Here is a 16,489-nt window from a genome sequence, read left to right as displayed (position 1 = left end):
TAGCTGAAAGGTAGTATTTTAACACTATGTTACTGTTGTCAACTATACTTCAATAAAAAAATACTATATTGTTTTTTATCCACCAGCCCTGGCCATTCAGAGGTTACAGAAAAATCTGTGCTTTTCAGTTTTATACACTGCACCCAGATCATCTTTCCTTATCTCTAGGACTACCCCCACAAAATTATGAGTTATGGAAAATCCGTTATAATCCACATACTATATTGTCTTTCCATAGTCAAGCACTCAATGTATAGTTTGTGCTCATGAAAAAAGAAGCAGGCACACATTAGTGATGAATGCAGAAGGGTCCATTGACATTGAAGTAGGGGGAAGCCTTGGGGCTCACCTGGAACGAAGGGGTGGGCATCCAGGCACTCCATGACAAATTGACTCTTGTTGGGGGTGAATGTGAGATCCCTGCCCTCCCAGCTGTCAACCTGGACTGGACATTTGGAATCTGTTTGTAGTTAAACCTGGGAATGACCACAAAAACCCTAACAAACAAAAAAGAGTGATGCGATAAAGAAATTTTAGTTCTTTGATGCTTTAAAAATATTTTAAAATTTCACATGCCAAAGATCTTTCTCATTTCTTAACATTTTTGTTTATCCTTTTTAGATTGATTTTTCTGCAGTAAGAAATATAATCACAGATAAATATATAGTGTCTATTTTGCAAAGGTGGCGTCTAAACGTGCTGCGCTTGAATTTTCGTGGTTGTGTTCTCCGATTGAAAACTTTGAGATCTGTCAGTAAGTATGTTTACTAACTGTTTGTCTTGCTTCCCTGTATTTTAAAATGGAAACTTCAGTTACAGTCTTAGGCCATGAGAATGCCTATTAAAACTATTTAAAAGTCCTATAATAGAGTCAGCTCTTCCTGTATTGTATGCCCTGAGACCTGGTCCTTTGGTCATTCTCAATGATTTTTTTTTTGTCTAGCATTTGTGTATCTATATACCATCAATTTATCCACAATATAAGGACATATTCCCACTAAAGAAATAATAACAATAGACAGTAGAAGAAAAAATCTACTTTCATTCCTCTCAAATCCATTCACTTACCCAGTGGTACTCAACATTATTACTTTTTCTGTTTTTCTAAAATACATTTAAGCATTTGTGATTAAAAATACACAATTTTAATTTTTAACATTAAAGGGATAATATTGTTTTATATTTTCTCTTATACCCTGAAAATCTTTTCATGTCAGTACATATAGAACTACTAAATTATTTTTAAGTACTTAAAATCATTTCCCTGATTTTAGGGAATACCATACTATGGCTATACCATAAGTTAGTTAACTTTCTTCCTACTGATGGACACTAAGGTTATTTCCAAGTTTTCTAACTTGCTTTGTAAAGTTTTGTGTTTAACTGTCTTAGTTCAGGCTGCTATAATAAAGTTCTCTTTTGGCTGGGTGGCTTGTAAACAACAGAAACTTATTTCTCATAGTTCTAAAGCCTGGAAGTCTAAGACCAGGGTGCCTAGTCTTGGTTGGGTTTTAGTGAGGGCCTTGTTCAGGTTGTTGACTTCTGTATTCTTCCTGTATCCACATATGGTAGACAGCAGGAGAGAGAGAGCTCTCTGGAATCCCTTGTATAAGGGCATTAATCCTATTCTTGAGAATTCCATCTTAATTACGTCCCAAAGGCCCAACCTCCTAACAGCATTACATTGGGGGTGAGGATTCCAATATATGAATTCTGGGGGGACACAAACATTCAGCCCATTGCATTAAAACATATGTCCTTTGAGGTACATTTTTAAGTTTCCATATATATATTTCTGGAAATGAGAGAAAAAATAGATTTCAAAATATCAATATGAATGATAAAGATATTAATGGGTGAAAGCAAGTTGCACAAATATATATATGTAATCTAATACCATTTGTATACAAATTTTCAATGTGTAAAATAATACTATATACTTCATTTTTTGAAATAATTTCAATGCTATATATTTAAGGGCACTTGTGTACACATATACAGACACACACACAGACAGCAAAATATAAAAAGCATGCATGCAAATGAAAAACTCCAAACGCAAGATAGCGGTTACTTCTGAGATGGAGAGAGTTGAATGAAATGGGGAAGAGGTTCACAAGGGCTTTCAACAGTTATCTGTATTTTTTTAATTGCAAAAGAAAAATACAAAATGGAGTTATTCTGACTGGTTATTGCTGGTGCTGCAGAAAGTGATGGCTTTATATATAATGTCATTTTATCTGATCATATATTAAACTGACTTCCTCGTTTTAATAGTTTGTCAGTTGATTCTTTTGGGTATTCTAGGTAGACTATCATATCATCTGGAAATATTTCCATTCATTACTATTCTTATATCTTCTACTTCTTTCTCTGGTAGCAAGGATATGCAGCTCTCTTGTCTTATTCTTGAATCATTTTCTTGTATTTTTAGTGAGAATGGTGTTACTATTCCTACATATTCTAACTTCTGGGACACACCCTTCACAAAGACAATGCTGTTCCATCTTTTACAGCAGCCATCTTCTGAATGTTCCTCATTCAGTCTGGTAATGTTTGCATTTGGATTTTTAGGAGCTATTAATTTCTGATCCACCAAGACGATCCCTGTTGTTTTCCAAGGACATGATAGATTAGAAAAATTTGTTTCCGGTAATTTGGGTAGGAAAGGAAAATTGAAACAGGTACTTAGTCTGCCATCTTAAACCAGTTTATTACTTTTTCTTCTTTTGTTCTCTTTTCTTTGTGACTTGGTAACTATCTTCAGTGTTTGCTTGGATTTATGTCCTCTTTTTTTGTGTGTGTGTACCTGTTTTACACTTTTGTTTTGTGGTTAGCATGAAGTGTATGTAGAGCAATCTTTATACATATTTGATTAAGTTGCTATTCTCTTAAGTTTGAATGCACTTTTACTCTCCTTCAAGTTTACTGTTTTTGACATCACAGTTCATACCTTTTTGTGTATCTCTTAACTGCTTATTGTCGATATAGATGATTTTACTACTTTTGTCTTTTAATCTTCCTACTAGTTTTGTAAGTGGTTGATATACTACCTTTACTGGATACCTGCCTTTACCAATGAAATTTTTTCCTTTCGTAATTTTCATATTTCTAGTTGTGACCTTTTCTTTTCGACTTAGTGAGGTCCCTTTAACATTTCTTGTAAACCCAGTTACTCTCAGCTTTTGCTCCTCTTTAAAAACCCTTGGTCTTTTCTTTGAATCAGAGTGGTAGCCTTGTGGAGTATTCCTTTTCCCTTTATCATTTTAAAAACATTATGCCACTCCCTTCTGGCATGCAGAGTTTCTGCTGGAAAGTCTGCTGATGGTCTTATGTTAGTTCCCTTGTTGTTTTTCCCTAGCTGCTTTTAAGATTCTCTTTCTAAATTTTTGCCATTTTAATTACAGTGTGTCTTGTTATGGACCTCTGAGTTCATCTTGTTTGGGACTCTTGGTGCTTTCTGGACCTGAATGTCTGTTTCCTTTCCCAGGTTAGGGAAGTTTTCATCTATCATGTCAGTTTTTTGCCCTTTTCTCTCTCCTTCTTATAATGCAAATGTTAGTACATGCAGGTGTGCTAAGTTGTTTCAGTCATGACGGACTCTGTGCAACGCTGTGGACTACAGCCTGATTGGCTCCTCTGTCCATGGATTCTCCAGAATACTGGAGAATACTGGAGTGGGTTGCTGTGCCCTCTTCCAGGGGATCTCCCCAACCCAGGGACTGAACCCATATCTATTACATCTACCTGCATTGGCAAGTGGGTTCTTTACCATTAGTACCACCTGGGAAGCCCAATGTTAGTACACTTGATGTTTTTCCAGGAGTCTCTTAAAGTATCCTTAAAGAAATTGTTTTTTTCTCTTCAGGTTGGGTGAACTCTTCCAGTTCTGTTCCTCTGTATTATTTCATCTACTGTTGATTTCTCCTAGTATATTTTTATTTCAGTTATGATATTCCTCAGGTTTTTTTCCCCTCTTTGTTAAACTTCTCACTGTATTCATTCATTCTTCTCCCAATTAATTGAGCACTTCTATGATCATTACCTTGAATTCTTTATTGCATAGATGGTTTATTTCTATTTCTCTTAGTCCTTCTTCCGAGTTTTGTCTTGTTACTTCATTTGGAACATATTCCTCTGCTATCTCATTAAGCCTAATTCTCTGTTTTTATTTCTATGTGTTTAAGAAATGTAAAAAACTTACCAATCATGGAAAAGTGGTCTTATGTAGGCTATGTCCAATGGGGCTGAGCAGCACACTCTCCACTGGTTACCAGAGTTAAATGCTCTAGGGCTGTCCTCAGGGTGGGCTGCAAGGGTCCTTCTGTTGTGGCAGGGCCAACGACAGTGGGCAGTCTGGTAGACATGGCTGGTCCCTGGTGAGTTTGGTGGAAAGACCCTGCCTTGTTCAGTGGTTATTGGCCCACTGGGTTGGCTGTGAGGCCTGGCAGGTCTTGGGGCTGGTGTTCACCAGCTGAAGGATGGGGCCAGTTCCCAGGGCTGCCGGCAGCAGGCCTTAGGGGGTTGTCTGGTTGCCATAGCTTATTTAATAAAATCACTGTTCATTTCAACAACCTTGAGTCTATCAAAGATTAAAAAACTAATCTCAGAGATGTTTCAGCTTTTCCAGTTTTTTTTTCCCCCCAGCTGAGGTCAGTTGGTTTATTGATATGCCTAAAGTTATACACATTTCTGGTAAGAAGTTTGACTTTCTCACTTTTTGTTAGATTGAAGGAAAATATTGGCTGATATTTTAGGCTGTTTGGCTGAGTTGTACTTGTAATCCTTATCTACAAAAAACTTTAGAAGAAAATTAACATATTCTTTAAAATGTTTAAAAGACAGATAAGAGCAAGGCTGAGAAATGCCTGTTCAAATATTATGATAGGTAGCCAGAGTATACGATGAAACACTTGAGCATACATTTGGCAAGGATAAACATAGTGATTTTTAAGTCCAACAGTTGAATTTTTGAACCTGAGCAAAACAGATTCATAAGGGATGAGAGGCTCCACTTGACTGCAGTTTTTCTACAGCGACTCGATGACTGGCAAGATGAGATCAGTTCAGAAAATGCTTGACTTGTAAACAGCAAACACCCTCTTCCAACAACACAAGAGAAGACACTACACATGGACATCACCAGATGGTCAATAATGAAATCAGATTGATTATATTCTTTTCAGCCAAAGATGGAGAATCTCTGGAGAGTCAGCAAAAAAAGACCGGAAGCTGGCTGTGGCTCAGATCATGAACTCCTTATTGCCAAATTCAGTCTTAAATTGAAGAAAGCAGGGAAAACCACTAGACCATTCAGGTACGATCTAAATCAAATCCCTTAAGATTATACAGTGGAAGTGACAAATAGATTCAAGGGATTAGATCTGATAGAGTGCCTGAAGAACTATGGACGGAGATTTATGACATTGTACTGGAGGCAGTGATAAAAACCATCCCTGAGAAAAAGAAATGCAAAAAGGCAAAATGGTTGTCTGAGGAGGCCTTACAAACAGCTGTGAAAGGAAAGAAACTAAACGCAAAGGAGAAAAGGAAAGACATACCCATTTGAATGCAGAGTTCCAAAGAATAGTAAGGAGAGATAAGAAAGAAAGCCTTCCTCAGTGATCAGTGCAAAGAAATAGAGGAAAACAATAGCCTGGGAAAGACTAGTGATATCTTCAAGAAAATTAGAGATACCAAGGGAACTTTTCATGCAAAGATGGGCACAATAAGGGACAGAAATAGTATGGACCTAACAGAAACAGATGTTAAGAAGAGGTGGCAAGAATACACAGAAGAACTATACAAAAAAGATCTTCACGACCCAGATAATCATGATGGTGTGATCACTCACCTAGAGCCAGACTCTAGAGCCTGGAATGAGAAGTCAAGTGGACCTTAGGAAGCATCACTTCAAACAAAGCTAGTGGAGGTGATGGAATTCCAGTTGAGCTACTTCAAATCCTAAAAGATGATGCTGTGAAAGTGCTGCACTCAATACACCAACAAATTTGGAAAACTTAGCAGTGGCCACAAGACTGGAAAAGGTCAGTTTTCATTCCAATCCCAAAGGAAGGTAATCCCAAAGAATATTCAAACTATCACACAATTGCACTCATCTCACCACTAGCAAAGTAATGACCAAAATTCTCCAAGCCAGGCTTCAACAGTATGTGAACCATGAACTTCCAAATGTTCAAGCTGGTTTAGAAAAGGCAGAGAAACCAGAGATAAAATTTCCAACATCTGCTGGATCATCAAGAAAGCAAGAGAGTTCCAGAAAAACATCTACTTCTGCTTTATTGACTATGCCAAAGCCTTTGACTGTGTGGATTACAACAAACTGTGGAAAATTCTTAAAGAGATGGGAATACCAGACCACCTGACCTCCCTCCTGAGAAATCTGTATGCAGGTCAAGAAGCAACAATTAGAAATGGACATGGAACAACAGACTGGTTCCAAATTGGCAAAGGAGTATGTCAAGGCTGTATATTGTCACCCTGCTTATTTAACTTATATGTAGAGTACATCATGTGGAGAAGGAAATGGCAACCCACTCCAGTGTTCTTGCCTGGGGAATCCCAGGGACTGGGGAGCCTGGTGGGCTGCCGTCTATGGGGTCGCACAGAGTCAGACACGACTGAAACGACGCAGCAGCAGCAGCAGCAGCAGAGTACATCACGAGAAATGCTGGAGTGGATGAAGCACAAGCTGGAATCAAGACTGCTGGGAGAAATATCAATAACCTCAGATATGCAGACGACAACACCCTTATGGCAGAAAGCAAAGAAGAACTAAAGAATCTCTTGATGAAAGTGAAAGAGGAAAGTAAAAAGTTGGCTTAAAACTCAACATTCAGAAAACTAAGATCATGGCATCCAGTCCCATCACTTCATGGCAAATAGATGGGGAAACAGTGGAAACAGTGAGAGACTTTATTTTGGGGGGCTCCAAAATCATTTCCCTGGTGGCTCAGACAATAAAGCATCTGCCTACAATGCGGGAGACCCGGGTTCAATCCCTGGGTTGGGAAGATCTCCTGGAGAAGGAAATAGCAACCCACTCCAGTATTCTTGCCTGGAAAATCCCATGGATGGAGGAACCTGGTAGGCTGCAGTCCATGGGGTAGCAAAGTGTCAGACATGATTGAGTGACTTCACTTTCACTTTCCAAAATCACTGCAGATAGTGACTGCAGCCATGAAATTAAAAGATGCTTGCTCCTTGGAAGAAAAGCTAGGATTAACCTAGGCAGCTTATTAAAAAGCAGAGACATTACTTTGCCAACAAAGATCCGTTTAGTCAAAGCTATGGTTTTTCCAGTAGTCATGTATGGATGTGAGAATTGGACTATAAAGAAAGCTGAGTGCCAAGGAATTGATGCTTTTGAACTGTGGTGTTGGAGAAGACTCTTGAGAGTCCCTTGAACAGCAGGGAGATCCAACCAGTCCATCCTCAAGGAAATCAGTCCTGAATATTCACTGGAAGGCCTGATGCTGAAGCTGAAACTCCAATACTTTGGCCACCTGATGTGAAGAGCTGACTCATTTGAAAAAACCCTGATGCTGGAAAAGATGGAAGGCAGGAGAAGGGGGCAACGGAGGATGAGATGGGCGTATGGCATCACCGACTCAATGAACATGAGTCTGAGTAAACTCCGGGAGTTGGTGATGGTAGGGAGGCCGTGCATGCTACAGTCCATAGGGTTGCAAAGAATCGGATATGACTGAGCGACTGAACTGAACTGATGCAGAGTATGTGATGTAGCACTGAACTGAACTGATGCAGGGTATATGATCAAACACTTGAGCATACATTTGCGAAGGATACACATATTTTTTTTTTTTTACACATAGTGATTTTTAAGTCCAGCAGTTACATTTTTGAACCTGAGCAAAACAGATTCATAAGGGATGAGAGGTTCCACTTGACTGCACTTTTTCTACACTGACTCAATGACTGGCAAGATGAGATCAGTTTAGCAAACACTTGATTTGTAAATATTCCCAAAGTTGCATGTTTATGTTTCTAGAATTCATAGAATAAAATACTTAATTTTTTTTTGGAATAGAATTTATTAAGTAATTTTCTAGTTTGCCTACCATATACATGTTATTATTACTGATTCTCTCATTTATACTGATTAGTTACACTGTTGACTGATACATATTACATCTCCCCATCCACTCACCAAATACTCTGCCTCCTGCAGAAAGAAGCCCCCAAATCTCACAGAATTTAGCCAAGTAATTTCTTATTACTGAATTGCTTCTATTTGCCAGAGCAGGAGCCTTGTTCAGATTTCTCAGAAATGGGTATTAATTGATCCACGGTGAAAACTCCAGGGAAGGGAATGTTTAACAAATGAATAATCCACATTATTTAATATTAAATATCTTCCTCAAAGAGTCAAGATTTAGGTCAAAACTGACTCAGACTTAGGACTCAGGAGACCTTAGCTTGTAGTAAATGTGATTTACTTCAAAAAAAAAAAAAACCAAAGAATCTTAGAACTAGTTGAAAAAAGCAAACACTTGGGTATTTGAATAAAAATTCAAGTGATATTTAAACATATGTGTTCAAATACGGAGATCTCAGGATTGTATTATTTTTGACTACTATAAAATATGCTTTTAAAAAACTCCTGAATTTCATCACCTATTGAACAGAAGGAAGTTGCAAAGACAAGTTCTTAAATGATAAGTAAGAAATTGGCAGGAGAGGAACTGTCTAATTGTTCATTCCATCATTGATCAGCAATGCTTCCCTGAGAAAAGTATGAACTCTGATACAGAAAAATAGGAATCTTAAGCTTTTAAAAACATATTTAAATTTTGGCCATGGAAGAGAGTAGTGATTCTAAACAACTTACTTTTGGATGATCCAGATCAGTTTCTATCACAATATGTTCCAGAGCTTTATTTCCAAATAGATCCCTGGGGATAATCCTGAACATAAAAATCAACCAATAAAATTCCCAGCTGGCCTCCAAAAACTAAACCAGAGAGTAATTTGGGTCCTTTCTTTGAATCAGATTTAATATCCTTATTCCTTTCCAGAACCTTCACATCTCTATTGTGTGCCTTTGTCTCCTACTATGGTCCCACCTGGGCTTTCTCCACCATCAAATCTTGGATGTTTTCTTTAATATTCCACTCTAAGTGCTCATCAACAATAAGTAAATTTATTACATCTCTCTGGTAACACTTCAAATTTAACAGCTGCATTTAATATCTCATATTGAATAATGTGAGAACTTGCTTTGAGAACCAGTGTCTCTTAAGTCTCCACCCTGACCCAAACCATAGGAAAAAGGGCATAGAGGTTAGAATCTTACAAGGCAGTGTCATTTCCTGAACCACAAGCTCCAGCAATTCTTTCTGTTTCCCACTCTCTTGGTTTCCTATACATATTAGTACAGATTTAACTGACTTGACCCAAAGATTGTCTCCTGCCCTCACAGGTGTTTCAGGAGAAAAAGTACATACTCTGTGCCTCAGATTCCTCATCTAGAAAAGGTGGATAATGTTATGTACCTCGGGGGAATCTTGTAAGAATTAGAAAAGAATATGTGAAGCTCTTAGCACAGTGTCTGAGCTCTAGTAGGTGCTTCAGAAATGCTCAATGGAATTCCCAGGTGGTCCAGCGGTTAGGACTGGGCACTGTCATTGCCATGGCCTGGGTTCAATCTCTGGTCAGGGAACTAAGATCCCATAAGCCAAAAAAACATGTATGGCACAGCCAAAAAAAACATGTTCAATACTATTTGTTATTTACCATTTCTATACTTTGGAAATCTGTGCAAGTATCAAAGGTCAGTTGCTAAACTTTGTACGAATACCTTGAATAAGAAATGAAAATATATTCAACTCAATATGAAAAAGGAAATTTGCATAAAAAAGTTGTATTTTTAATGATATGTATATATTTCATTTTATTTTTCTAATACAATAGTACTATCAAAATACAAACTGATGGGGTTAGTCTCCAAATACTTCCTCTCTTTCTGTGGATCTGTTTTTCTAGGTGAGCTAATTTTAACCTGCAACCCCATAGGGCTTCTCTTCCATACCACCTGCTCCCTCAGTTGCTTTTGATATCAATTTCCTTTTTGTTTCTTTTTCATCTCAAATCCTGACCCTGAATCCTAATTTCATCCTGTTTTATGCTCCTTCACATATTAGCTTAGCAGGAAGGGCTCAGATCCTTCCCACTGACAGGCAGCTCCATAGCCTAAATTCTGTTAAAACATCAGTGCTGTTTCCACACTTACTAGTGTCTATACCTGTTCAGGGCTCATGATTCACACCACGTACAACTGCTTCTCAGAGTCCGGTCTTCTAACCAGTCTCTAATATAATTCTCAGATTCTTGGCTTATTGCATGTGACAATTCTTCCAGTTTAGCTTGACATTTTTTTTTTTTTTGCAAGGATCAGTGAAAAGTAGTGGAGAATTTGGGTTTACCAGGACCTCATTTTGGAGTGCACAGGAATCAAACATGGAAATTTATTCAGTGCATAAGCTGACTTACTGGAAAAAAAAAGGGGGTAGAGGGGAGACAATAAGATTTTATTATTACTAATTATTTGTATCTCTTCATTTTGATCATCTTTAGGTATGTGCACGCAACTCTTGAAAAGCATGTAAAAATGAACCAAGTTTTTTTTTTATTTTCAAAAAGCAGTAAAAAGATTTATACAGGACATTATGAAAATCTAATGCCATCATTAGGACCCAACTTCTGCAGGTTACCAGTGTGGAATCATCATCAAAAGCTGTTCGGCAAACAGGCAGGCAAGCAGGATAAGAGTATTCCTTTGATTACTATATTGTCACAACAACAATAATAATCAAGGGAACCTTCCTTTAGTTGAATAATCCTGCATAAATAAGTAATACAGTTAATCAAAATGTAAACATGCAGTTTTCCAACACCAGTATAGCAAAGGCAAAACTAGTTGCAACAAGAACAATTCCGTTATCCCACAATAGTGATTCTTACACTTTGCTTCTTTGCTGTGTGATCCTTATGTACTTTTTCCCATTCATCATCTTCCATATCTTGGTCAAATGTTTCAGGGTATGCTGGTAATTTGTCTTTGGGGCATTCTTCATAGTAACTCCGAACATATTTTCCTACAAACCACCCTTTGTATTCTTCAGGCATTTTGCATTCCAGGCCATTATAATGCACGTTGTAGTGATGCTTTAGCCAGTAGTAGAGGTAGTGGATGTTGTAATCACATCTCCAAGGGTTTTCTCTGAGCCACAAGAGTTTCAAAAAATACAAGTCTTCTAACACACCATAGTCAAAGTTTTGCAGACTGTTGTTTGATAAATCTAACTCTTCTAAATGTGTGAGTCCTAAAAAAGCAGCTAGAAACAGGAAATATTTATTAAACCAATGAATAATTAGGTTAAGTGCACTGTATATTATAAGGACAAATTTAAAAGTAAGAGACAATTCTCGCTGTTGAAAATAAAGGAAAAGATTTTCCTTAACCTCCTTTTTCTCAGAGTTCTTACTTTAGAAAACTTCCAAGTACTTTCTCTTCTTTTTTGAAAGGATGTATATACATCCTTTCGAAGACTAAAGAGGCCTTTCTCAGCTCTCTGAGGAACATCCTTCTTAAAAACCTGGGAACATGAGGCAGATAGATCAGAATTTCCCAACCAGTGATGGAATCTGTACCCACTGCTATGAAAGCTCAAAGTCTTAATCCCTAGACTGCCAGGGAAGTCTCTCTGCCCCATGTTCTGCTTCTCCTTCTTCCTCTCTATTAGTATCTGTGATTTCACCTTTCAGGTTTGGGTGTCGTTAACACCTCAACTGCTGCTGGATTCCTTGTGCTGATGGGAACATCTGTGGTTCTGTAAACCCCGGTCCACCCTGGTAATTATTTCCTTTGTAAATTAAAAGTTTCCTCAAAATATTCTAACCTGTGGGTGCCATCTCTTTCCCCTTAGGGTTGATCCTGACTGATCTAAATGTCAAACTTTTATATCCTAATGTTTAAAAAGGAATTTAGACTCACAGACATAGAAAAACAGACTTGTGGTTGCTAAGGGGTAAGGCAAATATTTTTTTTTCCCAATTATTTTTATTAGTTGGAGGCTAATTACTTTACAATATTGTAGTGGTTTTTGCCATACATTGACATGAATCAGCCATGGATTTACATGTGTTCCCCATCCTGAACCCCCCTCCCCCAGAATTTCAGAAAACTTATGTGGATAGACTTTCTTTTTTAGATTATTTTAGAATGTCTCCTTCAGAATGACAGGAGATTGCATTTTAAAGACTTTGAAGATGGCAAGGTAGAACATATTACCACCCGTTCTAAGAAATAACACCCCTGAGATGTGAATGTAATTGCTGTTACATATTTCAAAGTTTTCCTGTTTTCTGTTTTGAATGTGGATTTGGCAATAATACAGGGGAAATGGATCCTCTTGAGAAGTTTCTAAGAATGAGTTTTACAGCATGTGAGTGACTGAAGCACTTGGGGTAGGGTGCCAGCAGGCCAGGGGCTGTCACTCACAGGACCAGACACAGACATCCTCAGGAGAGACACTGCATTCTTCTGGACCCCTGTCTCTTGGTGTTAACAGTCATCACTGTGTTTGATCATGGTCCTCTTTGGGCTTTTAATTTCATACTTGAAATGGAGTAGGTTTCACATACTAGTGCCCTTTTTGAGAAGTTTTTAACTGTCATTGTATTTGTTGATCCTGGTTTTGTGTCTCTTTGCTGTGTTGTGGGCACATGCATTGTTTCCATTTTATGTGTTGCTGAACTGGAAATTTATCATCTCTTGACTAGAAATTAATGACGGTAATTTGTAAGGTTATGAAATGAATTGCAAGTTTGTAAGGTGTGAGAACTATTTAAATGTTGTATTTTTTCAAAAAAATAAAAATCATTAAAGTCTAAAAAAAAACCCAAAAACCTGGGAACAATCTCTTTGAAATGGAAACATCAAGGGAGGAAACACTCCTGCCTCCCACTCACTGTGGGAGGGTAGAGCCTTTAAGGTGCAAAATTATCTCTTGTCATAAAGACAGAAGTTTGTTTTCTTCTTGATAAAACCAATTAGCTACCACAGATGGCTACTCCAATTGCTCCGTAAGGTTTTAAAATGAATTATGTTTGGCAAGTGGTGCTGTCAAGTCTTACTTAAGGACTGAAAGTGAAAGTGAAAGTCACTCAGTCATGTCCAACTCTTTGCAACCCCATGAACTGTATAGTCCCTGGAATTCTCCAGGCCAGAATACTGGAGTGGGTAGCTTTTCCCTTTTCCTTTTCCCTTCTCTGGGTTGGATCTTCCCTACCCGGGGATCAAACATGTATCCTAAAAACACATATATGCTAGGTTGTATTCTGCTTGGCTACATAAAGGGTGAGATTCTTTCTGCCTCTGCAATCTCTTAGCAGATTGCCTGTTGTGTACATCACATTCTGATTTAATGCTTATTCAATAATGAAAGACTTTTCTTTCTCTACTACTTTGTGGAGAGGATTTCTGTACTGAGTGAGGGCTCTGGTTTTAATTATATTTCCCTAACAGTATACATGTCTAAATGCAAAATTCTGAAACATGTTTTTACTCAAAGCTCTCCCCTTGATTAGATTAACTGGAGTACAATTTTTTATTTGAAAAATCAGTTTTAAGTTAGCTCTCTAAAAAATATAATTTGTGCTCATGTGCCTTTTTTTAATACTCACTGGAAAAATGCCACAGAAAGACATGAATTAGGAAAATATTTCAATGTAAGACATAAGTGCACAAAAAATGAGAAATGTGTTCAGAAATCTGACAGCTCTTTGGGACATGAATAAACTCTGAATATGCCTAGAAAACAGCCATTTCCAAGCTTATGGGGAAGGAATTATACTATTGTATTGTCCAAAACAAAACAAAAAAAAAATGTATCAATATTTTGAAAACATCTGGTTGTATTTTGGCAAGCTATGGTAGGTATCAGCTTTGAATTCATATGTATTTAATCTCACCAGAGGGTAGATAATTAAAACAAATATTGAACACATAACACAAAATAATACAACAAAAAGCTATTTTTCCTTCTCTGAGAGTAAAGAAATCTAAACATAAATTATCCCTTTTTCAGTTAATATGAATAGACCAGGTATGCTATAACAGGCAAATCCTGATTTTAAATATTTTGTTTCTATTTTAAACATTTTCTCATTGCTGTTTTAAAATACTTTTGGTTAGGGTATACAGTGCCCTTATGTTGAATTTCAAAAATACACTCTCAAACCAATACCATTAACTGTTTTCATATCATTTGTTCTCAGACAAAATCCATGTGTGCTTAACTGCTCAGTTGCGTCCAACTCTTTGCAACCCCATGGACTGTAGCCCGCCAGGCTCCTCTGTTCATGGGGATTCTCCAGGCAAGAATACTGGAGTAGGTTGCCATGCCCTCCTCCAGGGGATCTTCCCAACCCAGGAATTGAACCCAGGTCTCCCACATTGCAGATGGATTCTTTACCTTCTGAGCCACCTGGGAACCCCATGAATACTGGAGTGGGTAGCCTATCGCTTCTCCAGGGGATCTTCTCGACCCAGGAAATTGAACCCGGGATCTCCTGCATTGCAGGAGGATTCTTTACCAGCTGAACTACCAGGGAAGCCCCCCGAAGAATTATATTTTGGTGCAAAGCAATGACTTGGGCGTGGGGAGGAGGAGGGAGTGAGGAGCAGGCTGCTGCGAAGGAGCAAAAGGTCAGCCCTTGCAATGATAGTTCTGAAAAGACTGCATTAAAAAAAAATTGCTAACATTTATGAGTCAATCATCTCACTGTTTACTTTTCTTAACAGAAGTTAGCCCTTCAGATTGAAAGCATCTGTAAACATTCCTATATTTTGTTTTGAAAATGCTAAAGTTGTTACTTAAACCATACGTATTTGGGCACTTTGGAAAGCTACTTTTCAGATTCTAAAATGGGGGGTGCCTTCTTTCCTTTTTCTGCAATAATATCTGGCATTTTATGAGACTGTTATTCACACTGCCTTTTAAAAGATTTATATATTTCACTGCATTTATATACCTACCAGCATACATCATTAAAGTAAGTTTGCTTTGGCAGTGTTTCAACTCAAAAACCCTGAAATATAGAAGGTATTTATTTTAAAAGTTTTAAAGATCATTTTGACTTAAATGATCAGCCTGAAATGACCACTTAAAAGTTCTGAGATGCTTTTTTGTTCCAGAAGATTTACCAAGGAAAGTGGTTGACATTTTCCAGATACTCAGTACATATTTGTTAATGTAGAAAAGATCATACTTTCCTGAAATTGAGTTGAACAAAGGGGGGAAAGGATAACATTGCAGGCACTATTTGCAATACCCAAGACATGGAAGCAACCTGAGTGTCTATCAACAGATGAATGTTTATTTATATACACACATATACACACAATGGAGTATTACTCAGACAGAATGAAATATTGCCATTTGCAGCCATGTGGATGGGCTTAGAGATTACAATAATGAGTTAGTAAGTCAGTGAAACTATACACTACTATATATAAAATAAACAACAAGGATTTCCTGTGTAGCACAGGTCACTATATTCAACATCTTGTAATAACTTATAATGGAAAAGAACCTGAAAAAATATATATGTATTATTGAATCACTTTTCTGTACAAATGAAACTAATACAATATTGTAAATCAACTATACTTCAATTTTAAAAGACCTAAACTGACATCTCACCAAAGACAAACAAATGGCTAACAGACACATGAAAATTGCTCAACATCGCTCATTATCAGAGAAATGCATATCAAAACTACAATAAGATATCACCTCACACCAGTCAGAATGGTCATCATCAAAAAGTCTACAAACAACAAACGCTGGAGAGAGTATGGAGAAAAGGGAACCCACTTGCACTGTTGGGAATGTAAATTGATAACAGCCACTATGGAAGACAGTTTGGAGAGTCTTAAAAAACTAGGAATAAAGCCACCATATGACCCAGCAATCCCACTACTAGGCATATACCCTGAGGAAGCCAAAACTGAAAAAGACACATTTACCTCAAAGTTCACTGCAGCACTATTTACAATAGCTAGGATATGGAAGCAACCTAGATGCTCATCGACAGATGAATGGATAAAGAATCTATGGTACATATATACAATGGAATATTACTTAGTCACAAAAGGCACACGTTTGTGTGCCTAATGAGGTGGATGAACCTAGAGCCTATTATACAGAGTGAAATATGTCAGAAAGAGACAGATAAATACCATACACTAACACATATATGTGGAATCTAGAAAGATGGTACGAATTAACTTATTTGCAGGGCAGCAAAAGAGGAATAGACATAGAGAACAGACTTAAGGACACAGATGGGGTGGGAGGGGAGGAGAGAGTGAGATGTAAGGAGAGAGTACATGGAAACTTACACTACCACATGTTAAATGGAGAGCCAATGGGAATTTGCT

General features: G+C 37.6%; 2 protein-coding genes across 2 annotated transcripts in view; one reads left to right on the top strand and one right to left on the bottom strand.

Moving 5' to 3' along the window:
• Window positions 1-16,489, top strand: part of FBXL13 (F-box and leucine rich repeat protein 13) — a 209,643-nt gene that overhangs the window by 69,315 nt on the left and 123,839 nt on the right. The window contains exon 9 of the mRNA XM_043871784.1: window positions 622-754. Within this exon, the coding sequence (XP_043727719.1) occupies window positions 622-754 (133 nt within the window). The remainder of the gene's footprint in view (window positions 1-621; window positions 755-16,489) is intronic.
• The window catches only part of LRRC17 (leucine rich repeat containing 17), a 35,717-nt gene continuing 29,116 nt past the window's right edge, over window positions 9,889-16,489 (bottom strand). Inside the window, exon 4 of the mRNA XM_043873296.1 lies at window positions 9,889-11,378. Within this exon, the coding sequence (XP_043729231.1) occupies window positions 10,981-11,378 (398 nt within the window). The 3' untranslated portion in view covers window positions 9,889-10,980. The remainder of the gene's footprint in view (window positions 11,379-16,489) is intronic.

The sequence above is a fragment of the Cervus elaphus genome, chromosome 18, assembly GCF_910594005.1.
Source record: "Cervus elaphus chromosome 18, mCerEla1.1, whole genome shotgun sequence".
In the NCBI taxonomy this organism is placed as follows: Eukaryota; Metazoa; Chordata; class Mammalia; order Artiodactyla; family Cervidae; genus Cervus; species Cervus elaphus.
This window is presented reverse-complemented; position numbering and strand designations above follow the sequence as displayed.